At 35.2% G+C, this 11872-nt stretch overlaps 1 protein-coding gene across 1 annotated transcript; it reads left to right on the top strand.

Annotated features, from left to right (window-relative positions):
* Positions 1-8813: 8813 nt before the first annotated feature.
* Positions 8814-9798, top strand: LOC131050190 (protein NRT1/ PTR FAMILY 5.2-like). Its single transcript, XM_057984377.2, has 2 exons — positions 8814-8823; positions 8921-9798. Exons 1-2 carry the CDS (start codon positions 8814-8816, stop codon positions 9796-9798), a joined length of 888 nt encoding a protein of 295 aa, XP_057840360.2.
* Positions 9799-11872: the final 2074 nt, after the last annotated feature.

The following is an 11872-nucleotide window of genomic DNA, read 5'->3' as shown; positions in this document are numbered from 1 at the left end:
TAGGTTTTTGCGTCGCATTAACATTTCTCCTATGATTCGCACTTGATCTTTATCATTTGCGAGCATCGAGTCATTCTTCTATCATCTCGCCTTCGAATTTGGTCTTGTCAACAACAACCTTCAGTCATGATTTTGGTCGATCTTTGTCCTTATCAATCTTGTCATATTGCGATCGATTCATCATCGATCCTTGTCCTTTTCAATCATGTCAATTTGGTCAATTTGTCATTGATTTTTGTCAATCAATCTTAATCAAATCATTTATCAATTCAAAATCATGATCAAATCGACCTTAATTATCTCTTATCAAGACCTAATTGTCATCCTTGCATTTTCTAATTCATCTTCCAAGGTTTTGTGATTTAATCAGTTAACCTTGTTTGTCATTTCTTCCTTTAGGATTAATAAATTACTTATTTATCCTAAGTCTTCTTGTCACAATTAAATGTTTATTTAATTGGCTAATTATTCCTCTTTGTGAATTAATTGATAAATGAGAAATTATTAATTAATTCACTAAGTTCCTATTTTCCTCATTTCTAATTTTTCTAATTTTCATTAATTTTCCTAATTTCCTAAATTTTAATTCCTAATTTCCACCTATTTTCTAATTTCCTAATTGCAATTTCCACCTAATTAACTTGTCTCTAGTTCTCCCTATTTTTGTGCTTCATGTGTCATACTCTTGACATAGAAATTTGTCATAGAGTCTTGTCTTGACATAGAAATTTGTCATAGAGTCTTGTCTTGACATAGCAATTTGTCATAGAACTTGTCTTGACATGGAAATTTGTCATAAAATCTGTCATTAAATTGTCAAAAGCCTCTTTGCATAGCAACATGTCATAACTTTGCTATTCTTGATTTGAATTTCTATTCAAATCTCTTTCATGCTAATTTGCTCATTTATCCAATTTCTCTATAAATTGGATGAATTTCTTCACTCAAAACCCCTTAATCCTTGAATCCGAATTTCTATCAAACTACCGAACTTACGCTTCTAGTACTCTTGAGCTTTTCATCAATCTTGCTTTCAATTGTGTGAGCACTTGTAGGTGAGATCCACAAACCCATTGAAGAGGAAAGAACAACAATGGAGCTGCATGGAAGAAGCATATGGTTTGCATGATATTTTCTTTTAAATGCTTTGTTTTTGTGCCTCTATTGAATGTGCTTTGGAATTAGGGTCATTTCAATGAGTATTCTTATGATTGAGTTATTCATGTCTTATGTTTTGATTGATTTATACTTGCTTTGATGATTCTTAATTTCTACGCTACAATATGCATATATGTTTATTCTGCACTTTTCGAGTGTGATTAGGTGCTTCCAACTTGTGTCAGACATGTCTATTCTGGCTTCAAAATGAGATTGTAACAATGACATGAATCGACATATTGGCTCCAAAAAGGACATATCGTACCAATGACATGCATCAATATACATTTCCGAGAATAAATATATATATGCAAATACAAGTGGCAGGCACCTAATAGCTACATGAAAGACAAAGTGAGGTAAAATGTTTTGTTTCAAATTGAGCTTCTTTTACTTGGTCTTGACCCCGTTTACATGTTATGGTTTGCCTTTTGATGCAAACAAACTCCTCAAAATTAGGTTGTTGATTGGTTCATGCAACCATTCCTTGACTGTGTGTGACCTGCTCTTGTTTAGGAGTTGATCTGTTGTTTGTTTGATGATAGCAAACATGGCGCCTTTTTTATTTGCCTAACGTGGAAAAAGAAAGACTAATGCGCGAACGAAAACATTATTGTTGAAGGGCTCCTTGTTGAAGCAACCTCTGTCTATTATGACTCATTGTTGAAGGGGGATTTATGGGACTATAGGTTTTCTTTTTTTTATCTAATGAGCACCTGAGAATAATGGAAACAGAGCATAATATTTCCATAGTTTCTTTTATCTATGTTTTATTCTGTTGTTTTCCTCTATATTGTAGAGGACATGTTTGTGTGTGTGTGTGTGTGTGTGTATTGCTTCATATTGAAATACATATATATATATATATATACACTAACACTCACCAAACCGCAAACAAACAATGCAAACCCTGACGGTTTTCAACAAAATCCCAAAAATCAACCGTCAACAATCAAACAGGAAACCTTGGTATCCTGACATGACCATGTTGCAAAATGATGCCTAATTTACATAGACAGAACACAAAATGACACAAGAAATAAAAAAAAAATTATTGAATGTCTTAGGGTTTCAAATTACCACAGTCGCCTAAGCCTCCACCCAAATCGTTGTCCTCTTCACGCCTCCTGAGGGCACACTCACAACCACCTCTGCTATACAAAAATGATATAAAAATTTAGAATTTCAAACACTGGGTTGACGAAGGAATCATAAAACTATTTTTATCTGTTAGGGTTTGAATTTACCAATGCTGCCATAACCCTACACAACAATCTTCAATCGTACCACCCCCTGTACGCTTCGATACATCCTCCCTGCACATGAAAAAAAATCCGCCTGTTAATAGGCGATAACAATACGACTAACAATATACCCAGACAACTTGGGTTATGCATGCGGTCGACTTTTCTCCTCCCCTTCAGAGCCACGCATATTTTAAGAATGCATACCTATAACTACAATTGAAGCACAGCTCCTTCGCTCAGTGATTCAACCAAGCACATGAATTTACAGCCTGAATTTCCACGGTCAAATATTTTGTTTCGCCTCCACCACTACGTTCTGCATGCAGCTACCGAACGAAATATATTTTCAATTTTCGCGAAATCGAGTTTTCATTCAAAATTTTAAAAAAATGAATTGAAAACTGTGCCCATAACACGTGACCGCTGCCCGATGTTAGTCATGTTAGTTGACTCGTCGACGCAATAAAGCGGGTTAGCCAAAAAAATTGCCATGTGGCAAAATCGAAATTGGCGGTCACTGAAAATGTAAAATGCTTGGCCGACGGTCTATTAACTGCCTCGCCTGATGTAACCGTCACATCGCGGTGACAACAGCTAACAAAGTGTTAACTGCGAGCAAGCTTTTCCGTCAAACGCAAAACAACAACATCATCCACGTCATCGCAGCCGCGAGGAATTCCATGTCATTTGTGGGTCCTAGGAACGTCGCTCTCATGGACCTGCCGTACTTGAATGGTATGCCTTCGACATCATATGAAGGCATGTCGTTTTGGAGCTAGAATAGCTACAGCTTTATGGCTATCCATAGGAAGCAAAGAAGCTATGTGCATCCATTTTATTGTATCATATGAAAGCATGTCGTTTTGGAGCCAGAATAGCTACAGCCCTATGGCTATCCATAGGAAGCAAAGAAGCTATGTGCATCCATTTTGTTGTACAATGTTCCTGAAATACATATGCTAGTTGTTGAGACTTAACTACTAGTGTGTTGACAAACTACTAGTGTGTTGTTGTCAACACACTAATTAGTTGAAAATGGATCCCACATGCAAATAATGGTTATGTTGAGTACAATGATAGACTATAACTATTGAACTGATGAAGTGGCGATGGAAGAACAATTCTAGAATTTTGAACCTTGACGAACTTGCTTGAAAAATGACGAGTGCGAACGCTGCAAAAGAATGGGGGGTGGCGTGACAATGGCAAAGCACCTTTCAAATGATACCATCCTCTAAATGCCAGAAGCGCAAAAAAGCGAAAAACGTGAGACTTGTGAAACGTGTCAGGGGACGTGATAAAGTTTGATTTTCATGCAACAATGATTATGTACGAAAAGGTATTGAAACAACGTGTGAATGATTTTCTTGCAATAATAATTACGTACGAAAAGATGGTGAAAAAACATGTGATTGGACACCAATAGAGCTGAAAAGCAAGATTTGTACGACTCAAGGATCCAACTCCGGAAAACATACTTTACAGTGGAGAAGAAAGTGAAAACGAACAGTAAGAGGTCAAATGAGTGTAAATGGGAAGCTGACTCGAAGAGTATGGGGTATAATAATGGGTGACCTCCAACGTGAATTGTAAAAGAAAAAGAAAAAAGGAATGAAAAGTAAAAAAATTGAAATCATTTAATGATGTTATGTGTGTTGGGCATTGATTTTGTATGGGACCTAGTTTTCAATATAAACACTCAACAATAACATCGCAACTTAACCATCACATCATCACAATATCAACGTATCTAGTCATTTTTTTAACATAAAGGCTAAAATTATATTTAAAATAACAATTGATTACATATGGAGTCTATGAGTCTTAAAAATGCTTAGGACTCAATAGTTCCAAAGAGTCTTGGAAATCCAGATTAACTAAAGAGAGACCATCAAAATAAAGAGTAGAAACCTCTTGAAACCCATAAACAAGGTATAAAGCCATGTAACAATAAGGAATGCATATGTTATGAGTATCAAAAGTAATTCTTGCCTTTATGCTAAAGAAGGTGAAACAAAAGGAAAACCAATTAACAAAAAGAATAAGAAAGTGGGTAGTAAGAACATATTAGAAACCAAAACACCAACATTGAGAAGATCCATAACATCAAGGATCTAGAGAACTGTTATAGTTAATAGTCACAAAATAACATATCCAACCACCCATTTTTTGTGAATGTGTACTATTATTTTTATAAATGATAAAATATACATTTATTCATCAAAAGAGAATTGGTTTATATTATAAATATATTTTAGTGGAATAATTAAATAATAGTATTTTTATTTGTATATAGAGGAAATTATAATATAATGAGGGAGTATAATTTTAATTTAGAAGTTAATTCTTAGTCAAGTTATTATGAGTAGGGAATTGAGTTTAAGATTAATTTTGTGTTAAAGATGGTCCAATTGTTGAGCACACCATAATACTAAGAGGGGGGTAGGTGGGGGTGGGTGAATCTGTCTTGTCCAAATATTTAAACTTTTTCAATCACATACTCTTATCAAAAGTCATTAACTAACTAAACACCAATGAAGAAAAAAAACAAAACACAAAACACATGAACACCAAAATTTTATGTGAAAAATCCAATATGGGAAAAACCGTGCAATGAGAATCACACACAATATGAATAACTAAATACCGTGTTTTAGGATCAAGGCTAAGGAGGCTCACTACTCCTGATTTGGACTTACATGATAATGTGTACAACCTTAAGGAAAGATACAAAGGAGATGTAGGCTAAAACTCATTGCTTTAGGGAAAGGTGCAAAGGACTTGCAATACTAAGATGTACAATCTCAAGGCAAGATACAGATTTTCACAGGCTACCAAAAGGATTCACTTTCTTCTGGCAAGCATAGAGGAAGGATGAATTAAATTGAGCAGGATCTCCTATTCATAAACATATAATAAAATGATATTTGCACATTTGCTTCCACACATATACTTCTACATTATACTCAATCAATCCACACTTCAATTCACACATGTCTACACATCTATTTTTATCAACTTGTGTACCAAAATACTCGACTAGGTTGGGCACTAGCAAAATAAACATAAATTACACAAAGTGAGCCACCATGAGCACTTTTGCTAAATGCAGTCCACTCCAGAAGATAAAGGGGGCCCAAATAGATCACAAGTCCTCCTAAGTCAATTCCAATGAACCACACACACCGACACATACTCCAAAGTTTGCATTAAACATAACGTGTAGATAAAAAATAAAGCAGATTAACCAGTTAGCCCAAAAATATTTAACCAATGCAAATTACCCAATGTGAATCTTCACACACCATGGTAAGACTCATAGAAGCACTTTAACTCAACTTCCAATGGATATCTAGACTGAAAGCATATGATCCAAATAAGATAAACCAATCGTGTTAGCTAGAGACCAAAATAATAGATAACTCCAAATAACAGATCAACAAAAATTCACTTGTAGAGAAAACCAACACTTGAATCCTCAATTTGAACACTGCACGAGCAATATGAACATGTCCTCCAAGTTGCAACTTTTGAACTAACAATGCGGAGAAATATGGAGCATTCTCTAGAATAGTCCTAACAAACAACCTCACTGTCAGCAAACTATAACAACTAATTTCAACACTTGAACAACTGAGCACCTAAAAAATATATTATTGCAACATCCATAGAACATAGGCATTAAATTCAAAACTGCAAGCTCTTAACTATAAAAGATGAGGATTATGGAACATTCTCCAATAAATACTTTAAATACTCTTTCCTGCATATTTAAAATTCCACTACTGTCACCTTTTGGAAACAATACTCTCACTCAATATCATGACCAAACATCATAACAACATCTAGACAATCATTTCTAGACCATACATACCAAGCATAATTAAATTGACAACAATAACCACAACACAATTGAGCATCTACAACTTTGTCTTCACCTTTGTCATCAATACACACAACTATAACATTAATGACAACATCATGCAAACTAAAAACAATCTCCCATGAGATCAAATTTGACATCAATGACAACACAAACTAGTGTAGGGTACCTAACACTCCATTCAGAATTTTGGTTTGTTTTGTCTTCTATGTTGTCTTTTATGTTGTAATAAGTGGACCAACCATTTGGGACTCAATGAAGTCATGGTTGAGTTGTCCAAGCTTTTGTTGTGTTCAAGATGTTGATTTCCTTGAAGATGTAATGTTGATGTTGACCATAGGTGCACTACTCTAGAACAAGGTCATCATGTAATAGAGTGCAATGTTTTTTTTTTAGGTCTCCTAGAGTGCATAGAGGGCCTTTGAAGCCTTGTAGTACACTTGAGTGCAAATTTGCATTCTCAAGATGAAAAAAATGTAAAGTTGGTAAGTTCAACATTTTGCAACATTGCAAAACATTGCATTTTTGTTGATTGGCGATGAAGAAGTTGGTTCTAACCAACTGAATAATGTTGTTTAAAGCCTAAGACAATGTCATCGTGCAAGTTGGATGAATTGGAATGCAAAGAAAGTTTTGGTTTGCAAGAAGAAATCTTGTTTTACACCGTTTTGATTGTTTTCTTTGTTGTTTTTGTTGTGTTGTACGGTCGAGTACGGACTTGTCAGAAGAATCTACTTGTAGGGAATGAGATTTTGTTGAGTCTACTTTCCAACAAGGTAGATTAGAAAGTTTGATTGTGTCTTGTTGCAGAGATTTAATCCATTCTCTGTGACTAGGTGTAAAAGCCCTGAAAGCTAGGGTTTACGCAAGAAATGGCTCTAGCCTGAGCAACCACTGATGGCACCGGTTGAAATCATGTGGAATGATAGGTTAGGGTTTGTAATATTCTTAGAGTAGGTTTTGTGGTTTTGCAGAACTTTGTGGTGATTTTACAATGATACCCTAGGCTCACAGCTAGGAGTCGGCGAGACTAGGACAGCAGGAGATGTGTGTTTTGTGAGGACATATGGATTGATAGAGCCAAAGTTGGAATATGATGGGAGACCTGATTGAATTCCATTTGAGATTCCATGATTTTTTTTTGTAGAGGTTTTGACTAGTGAAACTTTCCAAAGCCATGTTTGCAAGTCACTCGGGTAGGCCTAAAACCCTTGAAAATACGACAGTTTTGGATACCCCATGTGTACGGATAACCCAGATTCCATTTTGCAATATTGTTTGTAACTTTGAAAAGGGTACTCAAATATGTAATTTATTTGTGGCCTTGTGTGGGAAAATTTGAAACTAAGCCCTGAAAACCACAATAGGAGGGCTAATTGAATTAGGCCTGTTTGGATCCCGTATAGCCAAAGAAACCTTGGAAAGGCTTGGTGATGGGTTTAAAGGTGATAAAACCCCTAAAAGTCTTCAAAGACACTGTGTAACTTCATTCTACACTCTTGGAACCAGTTTGAGATCAAAGATCCTTTGCAGAGGTTTGTTGGAGCACTAGGGAGTTGTGTTAGGGATTGACGTAGAATCCTCAATAGGAAGAGTTGGTTGTTAGAGATCAATGGCTATATCTTTTAAATGTTCAAGAAAACTTATTTAGGTGGCACTTATGTTCTAAATATTTCACATATCGTCTAGAAAACTGTTAAATCATTAGTTGTTCACTAATTCATGTTTTATTGGTGTGCTGAAATGGAATCACATAATTTGTTGCATCATAGACCTAAGGAATACATTTATTCAATTATGAGTACTTATTATCAGCACTAACAAATTTTTAAAGCCACAACTATCAGTACTATATTACTATAAATATTGCACATTAAATCAACAAACGCTATCACAACTATTAGAATATGTTCAAGTACTAATGGAAAGGACCTAGTAATTGGGCTCGTTCCAATGGCTGTGATAACATTTGTTGATTTGATACTCATACTTGTTGATTTAATGCCCAATGTTTTTGACAAAATTGCACCAATAGTTGTGACTTTAAAGTTGTTATTGCTGATGATGACCATACATAATTGAATCAAATGTAACCCTTAGATGTAAAAGACAACAAATCATGTGATGTCACATCAGCACACAAGTATCGGTCTCCCTTTTGCACAAGTATGGGTCTCACCGTTTTTGGGGGTTGTTTTGAGCACCTTGGCAAAAAGCATGCTGATGTGGTCCTCAAAACTTAGTTATAAGCAAGGGACTTGCCAAGTAAGCTGCTGTAAAAAACTAGGAGTAATTTGAAATTTTCATGTAAGATTTTGCGAAGTGTGAAATTAGAGTGCTCAACTACTGAATCCTCTCCCCTAGATCGTTCCACCTATTTAAACATAATTTTTTTAAGATTACTGACAATTTTACACATCATTGGTGAACACAATTTCTAACCATTCAACTATTTGATGATTACAAATAGCTCACTAATTCATAAGCTTTAAGATATAAAAATGGTTTGGGTATTGTGTTCGTGAATGGCGGATTGTTGGAACTCTTTCATGATTAAGAGTGGCCCACTAATTCAAAAGCCTTAAGGTAGAAATATGATTTTGATATTCTATTTTGAATGAAAGATTGTTAGACAAGGCCGCAGTTAAAAATGGAGTAGGATCAAATCCATGCACTGTGACAGATGTAGAAGAAACAAAGCTGGTACTAAAAATCCTTCCAATTTGGCTGACAGTCGTCTTACCAAGTACGCTGTTTTCTCAAGCTGGTACACTCTTTGTGAAGCAGGCTATGACTCTTGATAGAAGTTTGGGCTCTAACTTCAAAATCCCTGCAGCAAGTATAGGTGCTTTTGTTCCCATAGCAACGCTACTATCCCTAGCAACCTATGATCGTTTCTTAGTCCCTATCTGCAGAAGATTCACAGGAAATCCCCGAGGCATAACTATACTTCAGAGGATGGGAATCGGCATGATAATCTATACCATTGCAATGATGGCAGCCATGATAAGAGAAATTTATAGGTTAAAGATCATTAAGAACCATGGCCTTACTGATAATAGTAAGGCAATTGTGCCTAGAAGCATCTTCATTCTACTTCCACAATTTATAATAACAGGGGTGGCAGAAGCCTTTATAGAAGTGCCGAAATTGGAGTTCTTTTATGATCAAGCTCCTGAGAGTATGGGAAGCTTGGGCACTGCTTTATATGCGACTGCCATAGGAGTTGGGGCCTTCCTCAACGGTGTTCTCCTCACAATTGTAAGCGACATTACAGGGCGACATGGCCATAAAAGCTGGATTTTAAATAACCTGAATGCATCACGGCTAGATTACTATTACGTCTTCTTGGGTCTTCTTAATTTTGTGAACTACTTGGTCTTCTTGATTATCTCTTCCATGTATACATATAAAGGAGAAACGAGTGAAGCTCTGGCCAAAATATCATTCAAAAAGAATGGAGATGCCACTGAAACTGTTTTGATTGCTCAATCGGAGTTGGTCAAGTAAAATGTGAACTAGATATTCTCTCTCGTTGGGGAAGATCGATCAAGTCTACACTATTGTCTAAGAATAAGAGGGCTTGTTTTGTCCTTTCAAATTACTATTGTAACAAATACTTTAAAAGCATTGTCATACTCTATATAATTCCAGAAATACTAAAGATCTCTCTATAATATTGATAATTACATCAATATGATAAAAGTAGTGCAAAATTTTAAATGTGGTGTTTTATTTTGTGCAATTCCACTAATTTGGTTTTAAGGCTTCGTGTGACCAAAGTTGAGGGATTTAAATCCGTATAACACACAAACATTTCAGCTTTGTTTGCCAATCAACTGGCAATACACCACAGAATAGAAACCAAACACAAGACAAAACAGCTGGAGACAACCAATATTCTTTTTTCTATATATCATAAAACAAATATTTACAAAGATAAAACCAAATTGATTACTAGCTCAGATTTCAAGATTTAATACAAACAAATTTAACTGCAGTGAACTACAGCTGCACTCAATCACACACAATCTGGAGCTGCTCAGAATTTCCTGCTTCTATTTGTCTGAAGATCCACTGAACTCCCTTGCACACTCAGCTACTACTGCACATTTGTTTTCTCAACTCAGAGCACAACAAACTTGTAGCTGCATACAAAATCTTCCACACAATATCTGTCTCATGGCATTCACTGTATTAGTTTTTTGTTGTGCACTTCTAAATTTGGAAATCAGACTTACTGTATGCATTATCTAAGCATAGTTGTTATCAAATACATTAAACTCTCAACCAAACTAATATAAATAATTGAATGCGCATTATTTCTATAATCTTTCTTGCTGAACTTTGACCTTTGACTATTGGTGTTGGTGCAAATTTGCTATCTTGTATATTAATTTTTCTCAAAATCTTTGTTGCATGTTTCGCTTGAGAGATTAAAATATCATCATACATTTTTTTTTCAATTTTATGTGTAGAAAATATCTAAAGAGATCTAAGTCTATCATCTCAAACTCTCTTTTCCTAGCATCTTTAAAATCAACAATGAGGAAATTATCATTCCTAGTGAAAACTAAATTGTCTACATACAAGCCAAAAATCAAAATCTTACCATCAGCTGCCTTGATGTAAAGAGTGGGTTCACCATTGCTCAACAAATACAAGCCAATCCTACTATACCATGCCAACAATACTTGCTTCACCCCACAAAGAGTTTTCTTCAACTTATACACCTTGTTTTTGTTGTCATTGATGTCAACATATTCTTGTGTGTATTCTAGTGTTGCGGTTGGGTTGAATGAGTTGTGTTGTTCTCAAATTTTGATTCCCCTCTTATCCCTTATAAGAAATATAATAACTCTGTCTGCAAATGAAGAGATCAAGGAAAAAAAAACCTTAAAGCAACATATGACAAGGTTTCAAGAACCTTCTACACTTTGAACTTATCCAAAGTTCAGGCGGGTATACCTTCTGTGAATGATTTCACACTTTTAAGCGAGATCCACAATAAACCAGTGTCCAAAAACCAGTGCATCTTATCACCTCAACATAAACTGAAATAATAAAGGAAAACTTATGCTCATCTTTAGTATTGACCCTCAAGAGATATAGAAAGAAAACCACAACTGATACCAGTGCCTTATCCAGGCTATAGAGTCATCTAGATTTAAGCAAGAATTTCACAATTAAACATCCCCATGCATCTCATCACTTCGGCTTCTATTAACCCCATACATGCCTAACATATATAAGAGTCCTTCCTTGTTATAACTAAACAGTGTTAAGGTTTCCAACAAAATAACCTATTGATAGAGATATTTCATGCGTATTTAATTCCTCTCCTAAAGAGAAAAACTAGGAAACATATCCATAAAGACTGCATTACAATCCACATTCAATTGAATAACCCTAGATTACCCAAATGAAACCAGTAGATTATTGAAAGCACACCAGAAGACAACACAAATTCTAGGCTCGAAAGTTTATAGTCTGTATATTGATATTCATTTTGAAAAATCTTACAAAACTGAGAATATTCTTTGTAAAAACTAGAAAAAACTTAGATATATTTCTACAGAGTTTC

Source organism: Cryptomeria japonica, chromosome 7 (genome assembly GCF_030272615.1).
Source record: "Cryptomeria japonica chromosome 7, Sugi_1.0, whole genome shotgun sequence".
Lineage (NCBI taxonomy): Eukaryota > Viridiplantae > Streptophyta > Pinopsida > Cupressales > Cupressaceae > Cryptomeria > Cryptomeria japonica.
This window is presented reverse-complemented; position numbering and strand designations above follow the sequence as displayed.